The following is a 26,250-nucleotide window of genomic DNA, read 5'->3' as shown; positions in this document are numbered from 1 at the left end:
TGGGTCTAGGAATGTTGAAAAATGTTTCCATATAAATTAATGGTAATTGCTTCTTTGCTTTTTGCCATTTCAATTTAGGAAAGGTTTCATAAGAACCTCTCTACTTTCAGGTTAGCAGGGAAACTCGTATAGGATCCTGCCATCTATGATGAGAGATGGTTTTATCTCTTTGTTTTCAATTTGGATGGCTTTTATTTCTTTTTCTTGTCTAATTGCTTTGGCTAGGACCTTCAGTACAGTGTTGAATAGCAGTGGTGAAAGTGAGCGTCCTTGTCTTGTTCCTGATCTTAGGGGAAAGCTCTCATTTTTCACCACTGAGTATGTATTAACAGTAGGTTTTTCATAAACGTGCTTTATTACATTGACGTTCCTTTCTGTTCCTACTTGTCCGACTTTTTTTTTTTTTTAAATCATGAAAGGGTATTGTATTTTGCCAAATGCTTTTTTTTGGTGTTAATTGAGGTGATCATGTGGTTTCCCTCTTTGTTCAATGAATGTGATTTGTTATATTGGTTGACGCTGAACTGCCCTCGAGGGATTTTTCTTTAAAAAGAAACTTGATGATCTTAAAAGAAAAAAGCCTCCTGGGGCGCCTGGGTGGCTCAGTCGTTAAGCGTCTGCCTTCGGCTCAGGGCGTGTTCCCGGCGTTATGGGATTGAGCCCCACATCAGGCTCCTCCACTGGGAGCCTGCTTCTTCCTCTCCCACTCCCCCTGCTTGTGTTCCCTCTCTCGCTGGCTGTCTCTATCTCTGTCAAATAAATAAATAAAATCTTTAAAAAAAGAAAAGAAAAGAAAAAAGCCTCCTGACCCTAGGTATAACTTGGAAAATACCCTTGACGACATTTTAGCAAATTCTGTTGTGCAGAGTCTAAAGGAAGTATTCAGATCATGCAGTTCTAGGAAAACTTGAGAACTTTTCCACTTCCCTTTTGAACATAATGTTGAAATTTAAAAAGAAAAAAAACCTTTTAGATGCTAAGTTGATATACTTGAGCTTTGTGGGGCTGTTTTTTTTTTTTTGTTTTTTTTTTTTAGTACTTCTGTAGCCTGAGGCAAAATTTGTTCTGAAATTTCAACATGTTCAGGTTGTGTTTTGTTTGCTTATTAACAATATTTACTTCTGGGGCACCTGGGTGTCTCACTCAGTTAAGCGTCTGCCTGGCATGATCCCGGAGTCTGGAGATCGAGCCCCGCATAGGGCTCCCTGATCAGCCGGAAGCCTGCTTCTCCCTCTGCCCCTACCCCCACTCGTGCTCTCTCTCTCTCTCACAAATAAATAAAATCTTTAAAAAAAAAAACAATATTTTTGTCAAATAATAATGATCTACTCATTAATTGGACAGAATTAGTGTAGCAGGAAGAGGCATGGGTAAGAAATCAGAATATCTGAATTCCTGTATTTGACAAAATGAATTTCTGTCTGTTGTTAAGCTCTCACTTTAAAAAGAAGATTTTACTTATTGATTTGAGAGGAATAGAGAGAGAGCATGAGTAAGGGCAGGGGGAGAGGTGGAGGGTAAGAGAGAAACAGACTCCCTGCTGAGCAGAGTGCTCGACATGGGGCTTGATCCCAGGACCTGGAGATGATGACTTGAGCTGAAGGCAGATGCTTAACCATCCGAGCCACCCAGGTGCCCCAAGCTCTCACGTGTTACTGGATGCTGTTCTGGACCCTGGAACAGCACAGACTGCCCTTGGTCTTGCTGGGTTTTCATTCTAGTTGTAAGCATATCCCATGCCAGGTGTACTAGTGCTAGGAAGAAAATAAGGCAAGGTGCCCTTCCTCCTCCCAGAACCATGATGATGATGATGACAGTAATACAGTGATGGTGGTGGTGGTGGTGGTGAAGCTGATGATGGCAGAAGCAATAGTCTGTTTATATCTATGAATTGGAATACAGTGATGAGTCTTTTGTTTCTTTTTGGATTCCAGCTTTATTGAGGTAATTCATATACCGTCCAGTTCACTCATGTAAGCTATATGCTTCAGTAATCTATAGTACATTCACAGAGTCGTTCAACCATCACTACAGTTTTATTTTATTTTTTCCATCACTACACTTTTAGAACATTTTCACCCTCCAGACAGAACCCCGGTACCCTTTAGCTCCCTCCCACCAGCCCTAGGCAACCACTAATCTCTCTGTGTCTATGAATTTGCCTATTCTGGGATACATGGAATCATACAATGTAGTCTTTGGGGGCTGATTCCTTTCAATTGGCATAATGTTTTCGAGATTCATCTGTGTTGTAGCAATTCCAGTGTTTCATTCCTTTTTTTTTTTAAGTTTTTTTAAATTTATTCATTTGAGAGAGAGACAGAGACAGAGAGAGCACAAGCCAGGGGGAGAGGCAGGGGGAGAGGGAGAAACAGACTCCCCACTGAGCAGGGAGCCCGATGCAGGACTCGATCCCAGGACCCCAGGATCGGGACCTGAGCCAAAGGCAGGCGCTTAACCATCTGAGCCACTCAGGCACTGCTCCATTCTTTTTTTTACAAATGAATGATATTCCACTGTATGGATGGATCACCTCTTGTTTATCCATCTTTCAGTTAATGGACGTTTGGATTGTTTCTACTTTTTGGGTCTTAAGAGTCTGTAACAAGAGCCCTTTAACAGGCATGATCTGTTTCTTCCGTGCATGTTTCTGATTTATGGTGAGCATTTGTTGGTGTACCTAAATTAGAGGGGAGAAACTGACATCCAGAGGTGTTCAGGAACGTGCCCAGGACCCCAGAGCACATCGTGGGCAGAGCTGCTGTGTCCACTGCCTTTCGCCTCTGGTGCTCTCCGCTGAATACACAGCAGCCCAGCTGCCACGAACGAACCCCTTTAAGACCGAAATAACTCAATTTCGTAGACTCTAAAATGTCTTCCCTTTTTTCTTTACAGGTTTTCTGAATGATATTGCTTCTTTTTCTATCTTGTTTGATTTTCTCCGTGCTTGACCTTTTCCTGGTTAAAAATCTGGGGGAAAATGATGGACTCTAAGCAAGTCACCAAGAGTAAATCAGAAGGGAGCTGTATCCCAAGCCAGGAGCCCTTTCCAGCCTCAGACTGCTCAGGGGAGCCACCACAAAAAAATGGTGACCGCAGCCCTCTGCCAGAGACTCCTAACCAGGCTGAGCCAACCTCCCACAAAGGTCCCAAAGATGCCTGTGGGCAAAGAACTTCCAGGCCACCCCCACACCAGAATGCCCCAGGAAACCCCTGTTCCTCTGATGACGCCCCCGCAGCGCTCCAAGCCAATGGGACGGGGACCGAAGGCCTGAGGACCCCGGATACCAATGGCCTGTCATCTCCAGCCAGGCCTCAGGGCCAGCGAACCAGACCGCTCTCCAAAGAAGACGAGAAGCAGGAGCACCTCAAGAGGCAGCTGATGACCAACTTCGTCTTGGGCTCCTTTGATGACAACTCGTCCGATGAGGACCCTGGTGCGGGCTTGTTCCGAGAGTCCTCCCGGAAGAGCAGCCGGGCCAGCCTGGGGACCCTGTCCCTGGAGGCCGCTCTGGCTGTAGGCGAGTCTGAGAGCCCCGTCCCCGCTATGAGGTAACGGGCCCTGGGTCCTCCTAAGTGGGCGGCACAGAGTAAGGGTGGGGGCTGCCCCCTTCCCCGCTCAGTCAGGCCAGCCACTGGTGCCCACGTGTCGAGGGTACTTACGGGAAGTGCAGAAAACATAAGCCTTGCCTTCTTCCTTCCTTCCTTTCAAAATTATTTATTGAGTATCTACTGCGTGTAGGGGCCCGGTGCCAGGAGACTGTCCTTTTAGAAGAAACTGGCCTGGCTGGGCAAGATGACCTTGTGTGTGACTCGTTACAATTTAAGCTGACGAGAGCCACACGGGATGATGGGGGCCTGGAGGGAAGGACAGGTTCCCTGCCTCCTGAAGAGACATTTGTTTATTTGTTTGTGGATTCTCTCAATGGGTAACTAACAAGTGAAATATATACCTTCCCCTAGGGGTGCCTTCAAAGCAGAAACTCGGATACATTTGCTGGAAACAAATGCCCGCCTGTAGGTCCACTGCGAGTGGGAGTATATCCTAGGTGTGCAGCGGATGGCTTTGTTTTTGTTGTTGTGTTCAAGCTTCGCCACCTCCCTTCCCCAATTACAAACAGAATACAGTAGTTCCAGGTGGAAAACTTGGGGAGCAGACAAGGGAAAAAGAAAAGAGCCATCAGCCATCACTTGGCCGGTCAGAGAGCTCTCTGCCCCCCTTCTGGTGTTTCTTCCCTCCTTCTGGTCTGTTCCCTCCTCTGGGGTAGAATCTCACTGGCTGTTCTTTTCAGCACCTCTTGTACTCTTTCTCCCAAATGTGAAAAGCCTGGACGAGGAGGTGGCTTCCTCCATAGGCACCCACATTCCCAGGGAGCTTAATTTGAACCCTGGTGACTGGAAGTAGAAGGTAGAGAAAAGAGAAAAGGCAAGTATTCCCCATCCTGACGATCTTCAGGGGGAAACTAGTTTGAGGTTCTGGAAGGGTTCAAGGAAGGGAAGGCTTCAGGGTCTGGTACAAAGTGTCAGAACCAGAGTTGGTTCAACCTTGACTCTGCCACCCCCCACCCCCAACTGTGTGACCTTGGGCATGGTGTTCACCTTTCCCGGCCTCAGTTCCTCATCTGTGAAATGCTCACGGCATTCAATGGGATAATGTTTGTAAAGTAGGCACAGAGTTGAGTACATAATAGGTACTTAATAAGCAGTAGATTCCCCTCCAACTCCTTTGCTTGGCTTGTTCTTTATCCCCCCCAGCCCCAGCACGCACTTCACCCATCACTTTACAGTGTATATCAATGATCCATTGATCCTTAGAACAACAGTACACGGCTGATGGTGGTGGTTTCCCATTTTGCAGATGATAAAACTGGGGCTCAGAGGTGAGGTACCTTTCCCAAGACCACACAGCTGGGAAGGGGCAGAGCCAAGCTTTGAGGCCAGGTCCGCCAGACGGCAGGATTTAGGGAAAAGCAGATTAGAGGAATTCACCCAAATTGACAGACATCAGAGATAATGTTAGAAGTGGACGTCCAAGCCGGGGTTGCTAAGTGGTATCTGAGTAGGAGAGGGGGCGAGATACAGTTATCACAATAGCCTCCATGGGAAGCAAGATGGAGATGTTGCTACTTTCAAGGAGCATGCCATCAGGGAGATGGGAAAAGTACAAATAAACAGGTACACCGATAAGATCATTTCTCCACATGTCCTCTCTGCCGTCCAGGAGGAAGGCAGGGTACAGGAGAGGGAGTACCTTGAGAGGATCTATTTTAGAATTAGGTGGTCAGGTCAGTGGAGAGCTTTTGGAAGAGGCAACTTTCAAATTAGACTTGAGCAGGCCAACAGAACTTTCTGCCATGAGAGAATGTTCTAGAATGGAGTGTTCTAGAACTGCTGTCCAATATGGTAGCCATTAGTCACATGTGACTATGGAGATTGACATGTGGCTAGTCTGACTGAAGAAGTGAACTTAAAAATTTAATTTTAATGCCTTGAAATTTAAATAGCATATGGGGTGCTGGCTATTACATTAGCACAGCTCCAGCCCTAATGGATAAGAAGAAGTCAACCATGTGAATTATTTCTACCAACGCTAATTAAAAACTTATCAAGACAGTAGGCATGCCCAAATAGTAACATTATTACTAGTATTATTCTCTACTGAGTTCTGGATTCCCAGAAAGTTGTGAGGATCAAATGAACTAATGTCTCCAAGGTATTAAGCAAGGGAATAAAGCACTCGATAAATGGTAGGTTAAAATATGGAGCTGGGGCAAGTCTCCCCACTGTCTCCCCACTACTCACTGTCTTCCACCACCATTTTTAGGGGTCTTTGCTGGCTTGTGCTTCAACCATAGCTTCTCTGAGCTGCTGCATTTATGAAGACAAAAGATACTTAACTAAGGGCTTGTCTTTGCATGACAATGAGCCCGAGTATTAAATGAGGTTTCTGCCTTTGTATCTTCATTACACAGAAACTTAGCACTGCAGGTAAATCTTTTATCATGCCTTATCCCAGGACTTGGGGGAAGGGGGCAGAGGGATCATGGTTTTTTATAAACTGTGGGGTGGTGGGAGATGCAAAGGGCCGTTGTAGGGTACACAAGGAGGACCAATGTGCAGTGTGACCTTGGGTGGGTCCCTTACCCTCTCTGAACCTCTACCTCTTCATCTATAGCATGGGAGGCTGGACAGCCCCCTGAAGTGTGACCTCTGGTCACAGATCTCACTGGACAGGTATTTTGTCCCCAATCTATGTGCTTTCCAGAGTCTAGAATTTAGGATTTTGGCACCCAGGACAACTCAGGTAGTTCTGCTGGTGCCTCCCAAGATACTGTCATTTCTGTGAGGAACGTTTCCAGTTCCAGTAGGGTCCCCAAATGAGGGGCCTCTGATGGAAGAGACCAGCATGGGTTTGTTGTTCCTAATGACCTGGAATGAGAATCCCATGGGGCGGTATCTTCAGGGAGTCAAGGCTTAGACGCTTGTCCTGGTGCTGCTATCTCTGGTGGTTGGTTGCATGAAAAGAATGATGTCATAACCTGCGTGTTCCAGCCTGTTGGAAACAATGATATCAAAACGAAGCCAAGTGTTCCGTCATCCTCTTGTAGAGTCTTCGGCTTTGGTATTTGGGCAGCTTTGGGACCCTCAGTAGCCTGGTGTTTGGCAGCCCCTCGTTGACCCTTTTGCTTACATCCATTGGTAGCATCTTGGGTCAACTCTGATGAAATGTTCAGGGGGACCTCCCAATCCCCTCCAAACCCTCCAGAGTGTTGCTTTGTGGAGGGCCACTGCTGGGCTTTTTCCCTTATGCAGGGTGGGAATGCCTCTTCGCTGGGGCCCGTAGGTCAAAAGCCCAGGCCACTTTGAGATGTGGGCAGGTGGCTTGCAACCACCTGGAGGATTGAGGAAATGAAGCCTGGTATAGAAGGCCAGTGTGCTGACAAAGAGTCCCTGTTAGAATCCAGATAGCTCCTGTATTTTTTTTTTTTTTTCTTGATCAGGTGCTAAGTGCTCTGCACCCTCGGGCACACCCCCTAACCTTTTGAGGCTCAATTTCTGCAATATGGTGGCAGCTCCCTGCCTCCATGGAGGTTTGAGCTACTTCTTTCAGCCCTTCCCACTTCGCAGACAGAAAACTAAGACCTGGGGGGTTTATTCCAGGGGTCTGCACTTACGTGGAAGCCACAGCAAAGAAGTGGCATAGATAGGTCTGTGGCTCTTCCCTGCTGCTGGCACTTTCTTCAGAGAGCCACTTGGCCTCCGTGTCACCTCGAAGGTCACCTTGTGGTCCATGCTGGCCTCTTGCTGCCGGGCCACCAGCTAGGCAGCTGGATAGAAAAAGCGCCTGTTTACTTTTGTGGCTTGGGGGGAGGGAGCTCTTTTTGAATGATCTTCAAAGGGGCCTTTGTCTTCCCCCTGTGCCCTTACAGTTTCCAGAATACTCATACTTGCATCCCCATTCTGGGCCTTTGTGCTTGCTGTTCCCTCTGAACTGAAGTGGTCACTTTCCCCCTCATACCCTTAAATCTCCCCCCAGGGCCTGCTTCATTGTGTGTGACCTGTGTGGTCAGCTCTGCTGTCACCCTTTTGAAATTCTCTAACTTTTGAACCAGGGCCTCCACATTTTCATTTTGCACTGGGCCCCATAAATTCCGTAGCCCATCCTGCCTGCCCATCAAAGTTACCTCCTCTGAAGGGCCTTCCCTGTCCCTCTGCCACCTTTAGTTTTTATTTATTTTTAGCATTTTTAAAAGATTTTATTTATTTAAGGGAGGGGCAGAGGGAGAGGGAGAAGCAGACTCCCCGCTGAGCAGGGAGCCCGACATGGGGCTCGATCCCAGGACCCTGAGATCATGACCCAAACCCAGTGCAGACACTTAACTGACTGAGCCACCCAGGTGCCCCCCCCCCCCCGCCATCTTTAAACTATTCCCCATGGGGCTCCATTTCTTGATTGATTGCTCTGGTGTGTTTTCACAATATTTAATGTTTGGAGATTGTGTCTTTAATTTCCTTGTGTGTTGATTGACTTGATTGCTTCCTGTCTCCTATAGTGGCCAGCAAACTCCATGACAATGGGGCCATATGGGTCTCTGCTTTTCCCCACTGCCTAGTCTAGTGTGGGTTCATGGTAGACTCTGAATAAATAAATGCATGAAGCAGTGATCAACCCAGGCTTGCTAAAGACAGAGTTCTGCATTCCTGGGGCATGCAAAACAGTTTATGAATGAATCTGGGAATGGATGAATGAATGAATGAATGAATGAATGAATGAATGAATGAATGAACAGATGGATGGATGGATGAGTAGGTGGGTGGATGGATGGATGAATAGATGGATGAATGAGTAAATTGATGGATGAAGAGATGAATGGATGGATGGATGGATGGATGGATGGATGGATGGATGAATAGGCATTTTATTGTTGCTTTTTGGCAGCAGTACCATTTTTGTTTTCATAAAACTCTGCATAAATCTTGTAATTTTATAGACTAGTTCTGTGGTTAAACCCCAGTTTTTCTTCTGCATTTTATATGGTCGTACAATCTCCCTATTCCCTTCCATCTTCCCAGCTGGTGAGGGCGGGCTACGGTTATGGACCCAATGACTTTGTGCTGTCTGTTCAAGTCGCCTTCTCGTCTCTTCCCTTTTGGGTTTGTCTCAGGCCAGGGGTTGGGATTGGCTTTTCCGTGGACTTGGAAATAGTCCCTAAGGGGTGGAATTCCCATGCAAACCCTTAGAAACAAATCTGGTGAAAACATTACATGTGACGGAATGGTTGCTCACATATTGTGGAATGAAGGTTACGGGGCAATCCCACTTTGGTCAACAAGGGGCAATGTGGTTGCTGCACAGTGGGTCTGGGGTAAGATACCAATTCAGAGCCGTCTCTTACTAGTTTGTTACCCTAATTGTTCTACCCTGTGGGGTGCATGTATGGACTGAATGGATGGGACAAGTTCAGGGTCACTCAAGTGCAGTCCTGAAATTTAAAGTTATGACCCAGAAGTTCATAAGTTGGCCATGAACTCATTTAGAAGAAAAATCTGCCATGAATAGATGTGAAGTTGTTTGGAGTCTTTATTTATCCTGTTTTGTGTGAATATTCACACCTTCTGCTGCAGAAATAGTAACATGAAAATGTAAAACAAAGTTTTACCATCCCCCCCTCAGAAGTTCTCAAATTCCAAAGCATACTGAGTCCTGGGAGTTTGGAGTTTTGGATAAGGGACTGTGGATAATGTAACGTGCTTACAATGTTCCCTGGCTCTTAGAAAGCACAGAAAATGCCTGCGCTTAATAAATATGTGTGTGTGTGTGTGTGTGTGTGTGTGCGTGTGTGTGTGTGTGTGGCTGGAAAGTCTATAAGGAATGTGTCAAAATAGTTAATAATCATTATCTTTGTGTGGTGCAGTTATAAGTCATTTAAATTTTCTTCTGTATTTTCTAAATTTTTGCTGTAAATATTGTTATAATAAGTATTAATAACGTTTAATAATAAAACATTATAAAAAATATTGAGGGCAAAAAGTGAACCAGTCATCTCAGTTCCTAGACAAGCAGCTGAAGCCCAGAGAGGTTCAGGGGTCTCTCAGGGGTCTCCCAACAGGATGATCATAGGCCCTGGGGGCCATTGGAACCCAGACCCTCAGCAGGTGTGGATCAGAAACTGGTCTGCAAACTCCCGCTGTTGACGCCTAACCTGGGCTCCAGGAAAGATGTCTCTGCCCTCCTCCTAACCTGTTCTTAGCATTAGTGAGAAGAGTCAGGAGCAATTCACAGGCCAGCCATTAAGCTGTGTGACCTTGGGGATGTCGCCTGCCCTCGCAGGGGGCTGGACTGGGATGCTCTGAGGTCCTTGTTGGCTCTAACAGCTTTCACTTTTGGTTCTTCGTGTGTGGAGGTGTGCGTGGGGGGCTGGGAGAGGGAGGGAGGACAGCAGTGATAAAGTTTGTTAACTTAGAACCATTTTCTCCTTGGCCGGTTACTGTGGATGGTCGGGTAAGCCTAAGGTAAGCCTAAGGACAAAGTCAGAGATGAAACGGTCAAGTGGAGAAGCTAAGGTTTGTCCCATCCATTCATTGGCTTGGAAGAATTTATTGCAGCCCTGCTACGTGCCAGACTCTGTGACAACACTGTGGGTACACAGACGGTGGGACCTGGCTCCTGCCCTTGGAGAGGCCAGCGGAGGAGCCTAAGAGGCGATGAACCCAGAGCGTTTCCCGTCGCAGGTGGGGAGAGTGGCCGGCTGTGGGCCGGCACGCTGACTCCTCCATTCGGCTGTCAGGTGGCCTGGGCCGAGCTCTTCCCTTTCTGCGCCCCGGCAACTTCCAGAACGAGGTCACAGTGGTCCCTACCTCACAGGGCTGGTGTCAGGCTTACTTGAGTGGCTGGGAGCCCAGCACTTAAAGCCATGCCACAGTGCGATCTCTGTCATTCAGTGCAAAGCACAGTGTCATACCCGGGACCTGCAGTCCAGATAGGTCTGGCTTCCCATCACAGACCAGCCCCATGACCTCTCTCAGCTGCAGTTTCCTTCTCTGTCGAAACGGGATAATGCTGGCGTCCACCTCACAAGCGTGCTGAGATCACAGGAGAGGAAGTGGCAGGTGTGGATGGCCCAGGGGCTGCCTCCGGTGCTGTCGCTGGAATGGGCATCTTCCAGAGTTCTCCCCTGTGGCCATGGATCTTCCCAAGCCCCGCCAGGCGTACAACTTTAAGGTATAGCAACCTGTGTCCACAGAGGAGGAAGAGGAAGGGGGCAGGTGCAGTGTCCCTGACAAATGGATGAAATACAAACTTTCCCTGCCACCTCCCCCACTGCTCACTTCCATGCCCCGGGTGTTGAGTTTAAGAGAGGCTTCGCAGGGCAGACCTCAGATCCCGGGGAGGCGCAGTGAAGGAACAGCAGGCAAGCCAGCTGACACCGGGAACTCGGTTTACCCTTCCGTCCCAGTGGCATCCCGGGGCGGCTTGCAGTGGGCATCCCCTGGGTCCTTCCGCTCATCATCACCCTCTGCACCTCTTCCCTGCTCCAGGTAGCGTGCAGGTCAGAAAACTTTAAATTGCCTGTAAATATTTTTGTTTGTCCCTCAATGAAATCCCATGGATCTTTTGATCATGTTTTAATTTATTCATTCCTTTACTGATTTAGGGAGGGGCTGGCAGAAACCCCATTTCCAAAACTTTTTAGCTCCTAAGGTGTTTTCTGGGGTCTTTGGGGAAAGGGGGGGGGTCCCTGTTTTTGCGGTGTTTCATTTGTGGGCTGGCTGTTGAGGTTAAGACGTTGGCATTCATACAGGGTACAGAGCACCGGAACATCCCTTTCTCTCTCAAGTACTGGTATCCCGCTTTAGAAGAATCTGTCACTTCTGCTCTGTGGTTAATGGAAGATTTCTTCCATCACATATTGAAATGGGTTATTTTATTTTTCTTTGAATGAATGCACATCATATGTGGATGATGTCACAGAGAAGTGGAGAGAAGGCGTTTGCTCAAGGTCACGCAGAGTATAGGGACGGGCTTGAGGCCACTCACTGCTCAGGCCTTTCCACTGTGTGGCTAGCCACTTGCAAGTGCACTCTCTTTGTGTGTGTGTGTGTGTGTGTGTGTGTGTGTGTGTGTGTGTGTTGTCACTGACCTGGGTTTTTCCTCGACAATACCAACAAGTTAAATTCAGCCTCTAAGGAGACTGAGCAGAAGGGCTTAGAGCATGAGACCGCATCTGCAGCCAAGGTCAGAGTGTGTCATTGAAATCACAGTGATGGTGTTTAAAGGAGATGTTTATATAAAGGCGGTGTTGTGCGTGGGAGTGTGTATTATTCTTTCCGTCCCATCTTCTATACCTTATAATGCAGGCAGAGAAAAATCCAAGTCATGATCACTCTGATGACATGCAAAGCGCAGACGTCGAAGTGAAGTGCTTTTCTCGAGAAGCCCCCACGTAAGAGTGAGGTGTGTTAGGATGTCTCCAAGGCTGTATTAGCAGAGAAGTTAGCATAACCACACTGTTCAACAGCCATTGGGGTTTCGTCAATAGAGAATAAAACCCCAGAGCAATGCAAGTAAACTGGTGAGAGTTCTCTCCCGTTTGATCCTAACTGATTTGGGGTAGGGTGGGGCTGTTTTGAAATATTTTCATTGCCTGATTTTAATTGTTTTCCCTATTTCGAGGTGATTGTATTTAACTTTGGGTCATTTAGAGGATGAATTTTGGGGGGGGTTGGTTTGGAACTTTAAAAAGCAAATCAGCCTATGGTGGGTCTGATTTTTTTGGAGGGAGTGAAGATAAGGCCATGAAGAACCTTCTAGAAACTTTGAAGAACTGATCATTTTGTTCACCTGTTTTATTTTTTAATCCTGTTGTTGAAAAAGTTATATGGTTAGAGCAGCGCTAACTGGTGCCCTCAGGCAGGGCTGCTTATATAATTCCTAGGGGTGGTCACTGTTCACATTGTGGCCACATGGACCGAGCCTCCTGGAGATGGGGCCCTAGCTGTGCCTTCCCATTGGGCATTCATTTGCAAATATTTACATTATTTTTTGGTATTTTGTTTGCTGTGAACATAGGCTGCATTTATTATCATGCAGTGTTTTCTAGGCAGTGTTTTGGATCCTTTTTATTTATTATAACTCCTTGCGGAAGAGTTCATTCGTTCGAGCTGGAATCAGTTTGCCTGGGTTCAAGGCTCAGCTCTGTCACCCTTGGGAAACATACATCTCTGGGTCCCATTTCCTTATCTGCGTTATGGAAATAAAAACGAAAGGATCGCTGTGAAAGAGGACAAAGGCACAAAAGAGCACTAAGTGTGTGTTAGTCTGACCAGAGCGCAGCTTATGTGTTAAAAATGTTTTTGAGTAATGTTACGTTAGTTTCAGGTGTACGACATAGTGACTGGACAAATGTATACGTCATGCTGTGCTTGCTGTGGGTGCAGCTACCAGGTGTCACCATACATCGCTACCACGGAATCAACGACTGTATTCCTTATGCTGTGCCTTTCTTTCCCGTGACTTAATCATTCCTTAACTGGAAGTCAGAAAGAAGCTCATTTAGGGTCACAGGGCAGCTGGGGTCTTTCCTGTCTGGAAAGAGCTCCCTTTACCAGGTAACCCAGGTGATCCAAAGTGTGTGTTGGAAGGAGATGTTTATATAAAGTTTATATAAAGTTATATGGTTAGAGCAGCGCTAACTGGTGCCCTCAGGAAGGGCTGCTTATATAATTCCTAGGGGAGGTCACTGTCCACATTGTGGCCACATGGACGGAGCCTCCTGGAGATGTGGCCCTAGCTGTGGGGCCGGAAGGGCCTAGAGCAACCATGTCCCTGGGAATAGAGGTGAAAGAATAAGCAAAGGCAGGAACTTGGAGGCCAGAAGTTGACTTGCCTTGGGGGGCTTCTACCAGGCACTATGGTGACATCTGACTCATATTTTATATAAACCGTATTTTCCACCACTTCCCTATTGTGTGTATTCGAGCACATTAAATGTGAGATTTTTTCCCAGCTGCCAGTATGCAGGGGGGTGCCATCCCGGAACCCTTCTACTCCAGTCAGGGGAGCTGGGGAGGAAAGTAGCCAAGAGGGCTTTTTTAAGTCTCTGGCCGCTGTCGTCTGGCGCCCAAGGTCAGCGGCGGCTCCCCGATTGGCGGGTCCGGAGGGCGGAGCCTGGTTCTGTCGGGGACAGGAGGCGGGGCCCGGTAAGGAGGCCGGGCCTTGTGCGGGGGGCGGGACCCTTCTTGGAGGCGGGGTCCGTTTGGGGGCGGGGCCTGGACGGGCGCCTCTGCCCCGGACACTTGCGCGCAGGACTCTTTTCGGGATGGAGGAAGCGCAGCGCTTGGTCGGGCACCTGCAGGCTGCGGCACCGCCGGGCCGGAGCCGCCCTCGGACCACACCTCCGCCTCCCTGTCGCGACCTGGCTGCCCTGCTGGGCCCCGGGAGCGGGGTCGGCTTCAGGAGGTTAAGGGGTGCATGCCCTGCATTCGGGCAGGAGCCGCGTGGGATTGGCCGCCGGGCAGGTCAATATGAGTCCTGCCAAGTGCAAGGTCTGTTTCCCTGATCGCAAAGTAAAGTAAGTAAGCCAGCAATTTTAATGATTGTTATCTTTTGCAAACATATGCAACGTGTCCCCCCCCCCCCCAAAGACAAGCTGTGTGTCCCCTTAGCGCCACCTCCTCTTCCCCGCCCCCACCAAAGAAATGCAGGCTTCAGTTTGGCCACTTGGGAGATGGAACTCGCCTTACAAACACTAGCTGGCCTTGGTGGTTGAAGGGGAGGCTGGATTGGCCGGATTTGGTGGTGATGTTGATTGGAGGGGCCCGCTTAGGAACGCACAGGTGGGTATGCTAGCGGGGGGCCTCGCTTTCCTCCTCTTCTCCTTAGCCCTGATAAAGCCTTGGTGGTTGCGGAGGGCAGGCCTTTTTGAAGTGATTATGAAGCCCTGGGCGAATCAAGGGCCCCCTGAACAGGCATCGCATTTAAGGTTATTTTCTGAGCAATGTGTAGGCATTTCTATGCCCTAGCGCTTCCTGGCCCCACCTGCTTGATTTCTTGTCTTCATTTTATTGCACTTAAAAAAATTTCCAAAGTAATGTTATGTTTGTTGTTGAAAAGTCAGAAAATTCTGGAGAAGCAAAAAAAAGGAACGAAATTCACCGGTAGCCACCTCCCCTGGCACCCCTGCTCACCACATGATCTTTATTAACAGTTGCTGGGTAGTTACTGAGCTTATATGCATGTCAGGGAAGTGAGGTCTGTTGGAGCCAGAAGGATGGTTGTTCAGGTCCAAAGATGGGGGGTTCAGAGACGGCAAGAGACATGCCCTGGACATGCAGCCAGCCCTCCAGGAGGGAGACTGGCCTTCCAGTTCCCTGGTCCTTCTGCAAAGCAGAATAATGGGGCCTTCAAGGGGAATCCTTCTTGGATTGCTCAGGGTGTGTCTGAGCAAAGGACCTGCAGATGGGTGGGGGTCCCGGGTTTGAATCACAGTCTTTCTTGTGCACTAAGTGTTTGGTGGAGCATGGTGGTCTCGTTTCTTGCACTTTCTGAGCCCTGATCTAACCTCTCTGGCGAAACCTCTCAAGCCCTCCGGTGTACCCAAAGTGGACCATGTGGTCCACAGAGGATGTATTCCCCCCCGATCTGTAAGGCTATTTACGCAAAAGTTTAACATATAAATCTTGAGTCCTGTTTAATTGTACACTTCAGTCCCGAAGACGACTTTTCACAAACCACTTTAACCTGAAAGAATAAACCTGCAGGAATTGAAATTTTCTCAGTGAAAACACTGCATGATAGTAAATGCAGCCTATGTTCACATAGGATTTCACTGCCCTGGAAGTTCTGCTCAGAACCAAGGCCAGCTGCCAGGTTGAAATGTTGGTTGGTGATCTATGGGTGGTTCTCACCGCCAGCTGCACATTAGAATTCCTTGGTGGGGAGGGGGGACAGGCTTTTGAACAATGCAGATACCTGGGTGTGCTCCCTGCGCCTCCAGCAATCCCTCCTGTCCTGGGGATGCTGATTAATTAATGCAGGCGGGGCCTGGGCATCAGCATTTTTAAAAGCTCCTCTTGTGCTGGAGCGTGGAGTCACGGCTGAAAAGCACTGCTTAACTCAGAGTTGGCAAACTGTTTTCGTCCAGGGCCAAATAGTAAATATTTCCGGTTTTGAGACCATGTGGTCTCTGTCACATCTACTCAGCTCTGCCACTTACTGCCCCAGCAGCCACAGTGATTACATCATTGAATGGGTCTGACCGTATTCCAATCACACTTAATTTGTGGAGGTTTGAAATTCGCGGGATTTTCACGTGTCACAAAATAAGATTCTTTCAACCACTTAAAAATGTAAAAGCCATGATTAGCTTGCGGGAGGTCCAAAATTTGGGCTTTGGACCTTAGCTTAACAATTCCTGGTCTAGCCAAGGTGGCCGTCCCGGAAGGCCCTGAGAGGGCAGGTGGCCCGAGAAATTGCCAGGGATCCATTTGGGAGCCCAAAGATGAGTTCAGAGTTTGCAGCCTTGACTAAGCTATGCAATGTCCTTTCCTTACTTGCTCGGTGATAATACTGGGGCCTTTACGTCCATCGGGTCTCAGCAGCTGCCATCCCTGTTGTATAAAAGAGAAGGGAGGGGTAAGGTAGGAACGGAAGGGCTGGTTATGCCCGGACCACAGCCCAGCGACTCCACACTGGGGCTCTTAATCATGGCTCCCCTGCTGAGGGGCACCTCAGCTAAAGCTCTTTACTGCACACAAAGCCCAGTGCTGAACCCTGGACACACACTCTCTGAGGCAGACCCTCTTAATGTTGTCAGTATTGTCATCCTGCGAGGGAACTGAGATACGCTGCTGAAGCAAAAAGTCTGCAAACATGGGCCATATGTCCCTGGGGAACAAAATTGGCCCCAGCTGAGGGCCCTGCAGTCCACAGATTGCCTCTCAAATGTAGGTGCTGGTTTTTCAAAGTCCAGACAATAGAGATGTTCCCATTTATCTCAACTATCTTTCTGCCTCAAACTTAGACTTGGGGCAGGGGGTCAGAGTCTTTTGGAAGTCCAGGGTTGCCACCTGCCAGCTGTGTGACTTGAGGTCGTTGGGCCTCTCTGACCCTCCGTTTCCTCGTTGCGAGCAGGGAATGGCGGCCTCCCATGCACGGGGCTGTGGGGGATTCAGTGTGAAGCCCCCTGTGCCTGATTCACAGTGACACTCAAGAATGTTGATTCCTTCCCTCCCGGTGTTTCTGCCTCGTCTTGTGCCTGAGCAGCTAGCTGATAACTCTGGTGTGTGGTTGATTGCACCTGAAGCCATTTCCAAAGTCATCCTGGAATGGTTCAGCCTCCGCTCACTTTGAAACAAATGCCGGCCAAAGGTCAGCCGTTTGTTTGCTGGCTTCCAGCTTTGTCAAAAACAAATAAAAATAGCCACTGGCCTGGAGACTGGGTCTGAAACAGGGCCACTGCGACAGCATTTTGTGTTTACCCACCTGCTTTCTGATGGGACTGTGACCCACTCTCTCACCAGTTTTGAAATCAAAATGGCGGCTGAGAATGGTTTTCCAGGCTACAAAATAGTGTTTTTCTCCTTCCTGGTTGACCTTTTTCTTTGCCGTGCTTTAGGTCAGTTTGCTAGAGTTTTAATGTTTGTGTTTATGGAAATTTGATGTCTGAGACCATCTGAAGCCAAAAGATCAAGCCAACCAGTCAGGGGAAGCTGTAGACAGAGTGGGGGAGAGTGGATGGATGGGGACCAGACCCGGGCCAGAGGAGTGGCTGGTGCATTTCCTGGTGAGGTTGGGAGATCAGCAGCCCCTGATCCTCTTGGTCTCACTGCACTAAAATGATTAAATAGAGTTTACTGGTGCCAGAAGCCATCTTTTACTTTCTATATATTATTTAACCGTTCCAACATAGTGAGGTACGTGTTACTGTCCTCATCTTACAGTTGGGGACGCTGAGCGCCTTGCCCAATGGATGCCAGAATGGCCAGGGCTTTCAGCATCCCTATTATAAAATTCATAGCTTTTTTCTTATTGAAAATAATACATCATTGGGGCGCCTGGGTGGCTCAGTCGGTTAAACGTCTGCCTTTGGCTCAGGGTCCTGGGATCGAGTCCTGCACCGGGCTCCCTGCTCAGAGGGGAGGAGGGGAGTCTGCTTCTCCCTCTCCTTCTGCCCTTCCCCTTCTCTTGCTCTCTCTCAAATAAATAAAATCTTTAAAAGAGTAACATATCATTGCAGGAAACTTAACAAATATAGATGCACAGAAGGTAACAGAAACCACCCGTAATTTCCACCACGCTGAGATAGCTGCCATTAACATTTTGGTATCCATTTCCCTAGATCAGGGGCCTGCAGGTTAGGGCCTTCCGGCCGCATCTGCCTGTTTTTGTAAAGAAATAAAGTCATTAAAAACAAACTGAGCTACTTGCTCGTTGATGGAATGTAATTATGATAAAACACTGTTCACATTTGCAAGATGATATTGACCTTCCAAAGTACTTTTCTAAGTCCGATCTTCTTTTAGCAACTCAGTCCTAGGACGTCTTAGAAGAAGAGCTGCTCACAGTGTGTGGCAGGCAGCGAGGTTATCTCACGGGCCAGAAATCATTTGTTCATCTGTCTGTTCATTCGTTCAGGCCCTCTGGTTAAGCTCAGTTGAATGGAGAAAATCTTCATTGAAAACACGTATCCTCTTGTGACATGGAAACACATTGTTCATTTCTCTTTTTGTTCCCCTGGCTCAGAACTCCGTTTTTTTTTTTTCTTTTTCCTTTGTGATAGACAGAGCCTTTGGCTGTCACATGGGGAAGTGGGGGCAGACTTCAGGTTTGTAGGAGGCTTTCCCATGGGGAACTGTACTAGACATGGAGAGTTTGTACATAGCCCACAGCCAACATTTCCTGGTGTGGTAGAAAAACCCCAGGCCTGCTGACTTGCTCCGTGACCCTTTGCTTGGCTGGGCCTCAGTTTGCCCATCTATAAAATGGAATTTCTCTTTCCTGACTATTTATTTGCTTCCAATTTTGCTGTTTTTTGCTCAGATGCTAGATGGTGGCATGTTGGCGGTGTTCCTTACTATCAGTTAGCTCTTCACCATAGTTTTGGTCCCCTGAACCCACTCATCCTTACCCTCGCAATAACCACTGGACGTACCTGTGGGTAGTTAACGGTTAGCTTAATTCTTGACAGATGACTCTCAGCTTAATGCCTCATCGTCACCTTAAGAAAGTGGACTGAGGGGCGCCTGGGTGGCTCAGTCAGTTGGGCATCTTCTGGGGCATCTTCTGGCTCCTCTTCATGGTTTCTTCTGGGGTCGTGATGTCAGGGTTGTGAGATCAAGCCCACATTGGGCTCTGCGCTCAGCTCAGAATGTGCTTAAGACTCTCTCTCCTGCTGCCCCTCCCCACCCCCGCACTCTCTCTCTCTCTCAAATAAATCTTGAAAAGAAAAAAGAGAAAGTGGACTGAATGTGCGTGCCTGATCCTTGTCCTGTCAACATCCCACCAAATGACAGCAAAGAGATGTTTTTTTAAAAAGAGAGACGGAAACCTATCAAGCCTGGCAGAACAGTTGGGAAGATTAGCAACAGCATTTTAGAGGCCAGAAGCAGATGGATGAACGGTAGCTGGCTTAGCAGAACCAGGAGGGCTGAGTCATAAGGCAGCAGTCAGGACAGCTGAGAACCTACTAGATCTGGAGTCTGAAAGGCGCGGGGGCTGGCGGCATCAGGTACCTCTGCAGTTTGGTTGGGGGGGGGGAGGGGTACCAAAATGAGAAGAATTGGGTAAAAGATGCCCAGATCTTCTTACCTGCTTTGTGTGGCCAGGGGTTGCCCACTTCCACCCCAACAGAAAGCATGTGGTTCATTCCCTGGAGAGGGAGAAACAGAGAGTCTTGGGACTGGGGACTGATGGGCACAGTGGAAGTGTATGAGGTCTGTATCCCAAACACAAGGATCAGGGTCTGTGTAGGTGCTGAATTCTGAAACCTGCCCTACCCCCCACCCCAGACCTGTCCCACCACTTCCCTCACCACCCCTGCCCCCGGCTCCTGGCCATTTGGGAATTGGACCATTGAAGGAAGAAGACTCTAGTGTCCTTGGGGTTCCCCGTACACAGCAGCCCCCCCAGATCCTGAGCATCGAGTTCAGGGTCCACTGGCCTCACCTCAGTACCTTATGTCGGCCCTTTAGTTTTTGCTCTTGGTCATGAGGAAGTGACTGAGGCTTGGGTACAGTTGCTAATAGGGAAGGCAGGCCCCAAACAATCAAACAGAGGGACACAGGAGCCTCGGAAGAAACAGAAACCATGCCAGGAGAAGAGAACTTGAAAAAGCTGCCATTAATACCCTCATTCAAGCCAGGGGGGTGTTGCACAGGTAGGAACAGGATGCACAAAAAGGAAACTTTGCAAGCAGGTAACAAGCTCTGCGTATTAAAAACACAACAGCAGGTTAGGAGAGAAGGCAGAAGGAATCGCTCAGAAAGTGAAAGACAAGGGATAGGAAATAGAGGGAAAAAGAAACTTGCAGGCCAGTCTAAGAATTTCAACATCCAAATAATAAAAGCTTCTGGAAAGAATAGAGGAAAAAGGACGCAGGGAAACAATTTGAACGAAATATTTGAAGACAAATCCCAGGATGTGAGTTTCCACACTGAAGGAGCCTAAAGATTCACAGCCCCACTGGGTGGTAGGAGACACGTACATGAGCACATCCCTGTAGACAATGGAAGACAGAGACAAGATCCTATAAGCTTCTGGATGTGAAAGAACAGGTCACCCGCAAAGGATCAACCAGAACAACTCTGGTTCTAGCGTCCTTGGAAGCCACGACACAATGGTGCAAGGCTCCAAAACTCTGAAGGAGAAGGTTTTCCGTTACAGAATTCCATACACAGCCAAATGATAGGGTCAAACGTAAGAGCAGAAGAAAGACAGCTTCAGAACTTGCAAGACTATGAATCATTTACTACCCCTACCCCTCACTCCCCAACACCTTTTCTTAGAAAGCTACTGAAGGATGTCTTCCACTGAAACAAGAGAATAAACCAAGGAAGAGCAACACATGGGAGACAGGAAACAGATCCAACGTAGAATCAAAGGGAATCTCCAAGGTGGTCATGATGAGGTAGCCCAGGGCAGCCAGAAGCAGGACGGGCATGTCGAGGGTGCCATTGTCATGTGCCCTCCCATTGTACCATCTTTTTAACCAGACAGAACTACTGGAAGACGTGTCCCAATAAAACAAGGGAGTCTGCCAAGAAAGAGGGAGCCATGTGATCTCCCAAATTAGGGATCAAACCTCCAGGAAAGGTAAAAGGAATCCTTAGGGTGTCAGCAAAAGGAAGTCTCAGAATGACAGTTGTGTCGGGGGTCTGGAGAAGAGCTGGTCAGGATGAGTGTAGAGAGGAGAGGCTTCCCGGAGGGATGTCGCCAATGAAGAACGATGGAGCTGATCAGTTATGCCATGTACTGGGAGGATATGAGAAGGAGTGGACTGCGCTAGCAACCGGTTCAAGGAGAGCTACACAAATGAAAAAAACCACTGTCTCCAGGGAAAAAAGCAAGAAGAAAGGAAAATCTGGTCTACCCCAGCCCTCATCTGTGAATAATTCCGGACTTATGAAATCCCAGATACGGAATCTGCCAGGTTGCAGTATGCCTGTATTGAGAGGTTGGGGGACGGGAAGCAGATGGGATGGCCAAGTAAGAGTGCTCATAAGAGCCATAGATGGTGTCTCAAATGATGTCACTCAAGAGGCACAAGAAAGTACACACGATGGTGACATTGTTCAGAACTACGGAGATGCATAAATGCCAGAAAAGTGATTTCCTCTGGTGTGCAGTTCTGGAGGGGTTGGGGCAAGGAACCACCATTTGGTTGTTACTTTTTAAAAAGATTTTTATTTATTTGTTTGTTTATTTATAGCGTGCGAGCCGGGGGAGGGGCAGAGGGAGAGGGAGAGAAAAGAATCTCAAGCAGACTCCCCACGGAGTGTGGACCCCCCGACCTGGGGCTTGATCTCATGACCCTGAGATCATGACTTGAGCTGAAATCAAGAGTCAGATGTATAACAACTGAGCCACCTGGGCGCCCTGGTTGTTATACATTTTTTGGTTTTCAGTTACAAAAATTTTGAGATATGCATACAGAAAAATGCATGAAAGAGATCCATACTGTTTAAAAGTCTCAGGTATTAGACTGTGTGGACTTTCTCCCCGATCATAAACGTCCCTTCCCCCATAAGTTTTTTGTATTACCTGAGTTTCTAAATTGGGAGCCTAGCTAGTAAAAATTAATTTAAGATTAAAGAGCTCAATGTACAGCTTGGGGCAGGTCAGGGGATTGATCGCTCCTGCTTCATTCCTGCACCAGCCTCTTGAGTCTCCTTGTGAAATGCTTCAAGGTCCCCGGTGAGGACTGCAAAGCAGTGGGGGGTTTGATGGGCTCCCGCTTCTCTGTTGATGTTGATTTTGTAGGTGCTGGGCTCCTGACTCTCTCCCCGAGTGGCCCAGGCTTCCTGGCTCATCAGGGTCTGTCCTGTTCCCTCTGCAGACCTAGCATGTCGGGACTCCACCTGGTGAAGAGGGGCCGAGAACTGAAGAAGGTGGACCTGCACAGAGACTTTACCGTGGCCTCCCCAGCTGAGTTTGTCACGCGCTTTGGGGGGGACCGGGTCATTGAGAAGGTACAGATGGGGTCCCGGCAGTCGGGGTGGGGTGGGGCCCCTCTTCCAAGCTGGAAGCTAGAGAACCGGCTTCAGGCTCATGGTCACGCCGCAGAGAAAGTGCCAGGCCACCCTTCTGTGAGCACTTGAATGCATCACCTTTCACCCTCCCGACAGCCGGAAGCAACAGGTGTATGACCTCCTTCTCACAGAAGAGGAGCCTGAGGTCTGCAGAGACCCCGAGTGCCTTTGTGCACGGGTCTGCTTTCTAGGTTATTGAGGGCGGGTATCAAACCCAGCTCTGCCCTTCTGAGGTGTAGAGCTCCTTCCAGGAGGGGAGGCCAATGTGTTAAAATAACGGTGACAAAGGGAAACAGCTAACATTTGCCATTTATAAAGGCTTTTCACGTCGTTTCCCATTCCATGGGGTCAAGGCTCTGGGCCACAGACTGATTATTCCCGACAGATTCTCGAAGGAGCCAAGATGCAGAGATTTGACATGGCTGTCCGAAGTCGTGTAGCTAGTTAGTGCTGGAGTCAGGATTTGAACCCAGGTCTATTTGACGAGAAGGCCTTGTTCTTTTCCATTTTACTTGAGGGTGGTGGTGGTAATGATTCTAATAACAACAGCAGCTATGATTTTTTGAGCGCCTACTCAGAAGCCAGGCATCCTGTGAAGTGCTTTCTGTATCGTATCTCATTTCATCATCCCCACCATTCTGCCGGTCAATACGATTTCACAGAAGAGGAAGCTGAGGCCCAGGGAAGGGAGGTGGTTTGCCCGGTCTTACAGCTGGTCAGTGGCAGAGCTGGGATTTGAACTCCAGGCGTCAAGAGTTCAGAGCCCATGTCCTTACTCTAGCGTCCTGGCTCCTGAGCCTGGCTACCACCTGGTTGCTGGCTGAAAATACTCCTCCGCCCAACCCCAGACCCTTGGAGTTAGAGTCTCCTGGGTGGGGATCCAGAAGCTGCACTTTTGCCGCACTCACCAGGGGACTGTTGCAGCCAGCCTGACCGGTGGCCGGCATTCAGTCCTGGCGAGCCGAGAGGCGGGGTGGCTGCTGAAGGCCTCAGCGCAGAGCCGCTGTACTTGGTGACTTTGGAGTTGACCGTGGCTTGCCCTCTCTCCTAGACTCCTTGTGGGAAAGCTGCAGCTGTGGGATTAGAGCAGCAAGCCAGTCTGCAATGGCCTTCTCCCCCGGGGGCTCCTAGAATGTGCTAGAACAAACGGGGCCCAGGGAAACTGGCTGTCCTGGGGTCACCCACAGCCCTTCCTTCTTGACCAAACCTTGCTTTGGTAATGAGGTTAAGAAAACCAAAACCCTGCCGTTCCATCCGTGCTCTTCGGGAGGCGTTTTTGAAAGGGGAGAATACCGAATCTGAGCCCAGGGCTCTGGGCTCCATCTGCTGTGGCCACTCACAGGATATGGCATCTGGGCTCAGTTTCCCCTTTTGTAAAATAGAGGCAATCACATTCCTAATCTCTAATGAGACTTGCCCTTCAGGGCTGTCATGAAAATTAGTGAGCAATGGAAGGACCTTGAAATTATGTTCTTGCTGTAGAAGTCAGAGCTTTGAAGCATATGCCTTTTTTTTTTTTTGAACAGGAACACTAGAGCTTGGTTTTATTTCTTATAGACCAAGCCAGGACGTTGGCCAGTCTGAGCTCTTTGTGTAGAGATGAAGCTCAGAGAGGGAAGGGGTCTGCCTAATGCCACACAGGAAGTTCATGGCACATTAAGAGTTGAAACCGGGACCTTTTCTGTTGCTCTCGGTTGCTGAGGACAGCCAGCGTTACTGCCTTTCCCCTCCACCAAATCCGGGGCCTTTAATCTCCAGAATGCAGAGGCAGCCATGGGGGAGGGGGCAGTTCAGAGCACGGGTCCAACTGTGCAGGGCTCAGGAGTCACATCGCTGCCACTTACTAGCTGTGTGACCTTGGGCAAGTGCCTTAACCCCTTGAGTTTTAATATCTTTAGCCAAATAAAGATAAGAATACAGCCACTTTCAAGGGCTGATGTGAGAGTGAAGTGAAATAATGCTGATGAAATATATTGTACTGTAACTTGGTACATACTAGGCATTCAGAAATGTTAAGTGATCGTGATGGTGCCCACGAAGGAATCAAAATCATTCATTCATCCCATCCTGTCCTGTCCGTCCCCCCATCCATTCATCCATTCTTCTGTCCATCCATCTACCCAGCTGTCTGTCCATCCATCCACCCAACTGTCCATCCATCCACTCACCCACCCATTTGTCCATCCGTCCATCCATCCACTCACCCATCTGTCCATCCACCCATCCACCCACCCACCCACCTGTCTATCCATCCACCCACCCACCCACCTGTCTGTCCATCCATCCGTCCATCCATCCATCCATCCATCCGTCCGTCCATCCATCCGTCCATCCGTCCATCCGTCCATCAGTCCGTCCGTCCATCCATCCATTCATCCATCCATCCATCCGTCCATCCATCCATCCACCCACCCACCTATCTGTCTATCCATCCACCCACCCACCCATCTATCTGTCCATCCATCCATCCATCCGTCCATCCATCCATCCACCCACCCACCCATCCATCCATCCACTCACCCATCTGTCCATCCACCCACTCCCCCATTTGATCATCATCTATTCATGCAGCCAGCAGACTGTGAGCACCTCTCTGCCAGGCTGTGTGCTATAGAAATGCAAAGAGGTACCTCAGGCGGCTCTGCAGCCGTGACTTGGACCCCAGGGTAGCATGCAGCTCCCAGTGCAGGTAGGTGTGCAGCTCTGGCCCCTTCCTCATCTTCCCTGTCCAGGTGCTCATCGCCAACAATGGCATCGCCGCCGTGAAGTGCATGCGCTCCATCCGCAGGTGGGCCTATGAGATGTTCCGCAACGAGCGGGCCATCCGGTTTGTAGTCATGGTGACCCCAGAGGACCTGAAGGCCAATGCAGGTACCTGGGCCTTGACTCCTTCCCCTCCTGCCACCCCGTCCTTGCTTACCCTCACCTCCTCCATTATACCTAGGCAAGTTCACCTTGGACCCCAGAGTCCCAGGGACCCTCTCCTGAGCCTGCATTTACTTGCCTTTCCTTCTTTATTAATTAAAAATGCAAATGGTGACTATGCAAAGTGGAAATCCCATCTTTGCGAAATGTCCATGTTACAGCAGATGGGCTTCTCTTCCTCCAGGTGTGTTTCCCCACAGATGTCTGTATTGTACTTCAGTCATTCATTCTTCTGTTCATTTGTTTTCTATGTCTGTTAGCATAGATCATTCTATAAATAACTGTTCGACAATTTGGTTTTTTCCCCTGAACATTCATATCCCTTTACAGACCTTTATCCACCCAGTAGCCAGAGTGATTTCTTAAAAACACAGCTCAGGTCCCATCACCAACTCTTTAAATTCTTTAGAGACTGTCATGCTGTCCCTGGGCTCTGCCCTGCACAGATTCAATCTCCTTCTAACTCAGAGGACAGATTTGATTGTCAGCCTATTTTATAGATGGGGCAGTTGAGGCACAGGGACAGAAATCATTCACCCAAGGTCATACAGCCAGCATGTGGTGCTGGCAGCATAGGAACCCCAGGCTGTCTGAATCCACAGCCTTATCCTGTGGGGGCTCCCATAACATTCAGACTAAAATTCCAGGTCCTCACTCAGGACAGTTAAGGTGCCACGTGATGTGGCTCTGCTGGCCTCTTGGCCCCATCCAGTGCCCCTGCCCTCCAACCCTGGTCCCAGCCATGCTGGCCTCATTGATTCCTGGGCTGGCTGAGTTCTTTCCTGTCCCAGAACCTTGGAACGTGATGCATCTTCTGCTGACAGTGCTTTTCCCTGAAGCTCCTGGCACAGCAGGCCTCCAGCCCTCCCTGCCCCAACGTTCCGGTCATGTCCTCCCGTGTGGCTTTCCCGGCAGGCCCTGGCGCTGACCCCAGCCTGGTGTTACTGTGTCTGTTTTCTTGTTTATCTTCTCTGACAGTAGAACAAAACTCAGAGACGAGAGAGAGCTTGTCTGACTTCTCACTTTGTCACCTCCAGGACCTCCCCTGTGGCCGACACTCTTGTGTTCCATAAACAT

General features: G+C 48.8%; 1 protein-coding gene across 6 annotated transcripts in view; it reads left to right on the top strand.

The window, feature by feature from the left end:
- Positions 1-26,250, top strand: part of ACACB (acetyl-CoA carboxylase beta) — a 122,363-nt gene that overhangs the window by 19,365 nt on the left and 76,748 nt on the right. For 3 of the 6 annotated variants that reach the window (XM_026515066.4, XM_026515067.4, XM_044389914.3), the window contains 3 exons: positions 2,896-3,552; positions 22,056-22,188; positions 24,981-25,119. In XM_026515066.4, the coding sequence (XP_026370851.2) occupies positions 2,981-3,552; positions 22,056-22,188; positions 24,981-25,119 (844 nt within the window). In that variant the 5' untranslated portion in view covers positions 2,896-2,980. Of the gene's footprint in view, positions 1-2,895; positions 3,553-13,773; positions 14,073-14,186; positions 14,338-22,055; positions 22,189-24,980; positions 25,120-26,250 lie in introns of those variants that run through there. The other 3 variants (XM_026515068.4, XM_026515069.4, XM_044389913.3) reach the window with 3 other exon arrangements.

The sequence above is a fragment of the Ursus arctos genome, unplaced genomic scaffold (assembly GCF_023065955.2).
Source record: "Ursus arctos isolate Adak ecotype North America unplaced genomic scaffold, UrsArc2.0 scaffold_34, whole genome shotgun sequence".
In the NCBI taxonomy this organism is placed as follows: domain Eukaryota; kingdom Metazoa; phylum Chordata; class Mammalia; order Carnivora; family Ursidae; genus Ursus; species Ursus arctos.
The sequence above is the reverse complement of the archived record's forward strand: the minus strand, read 5'-3'. Positions and strand labels throughout refer to the sequence as shown.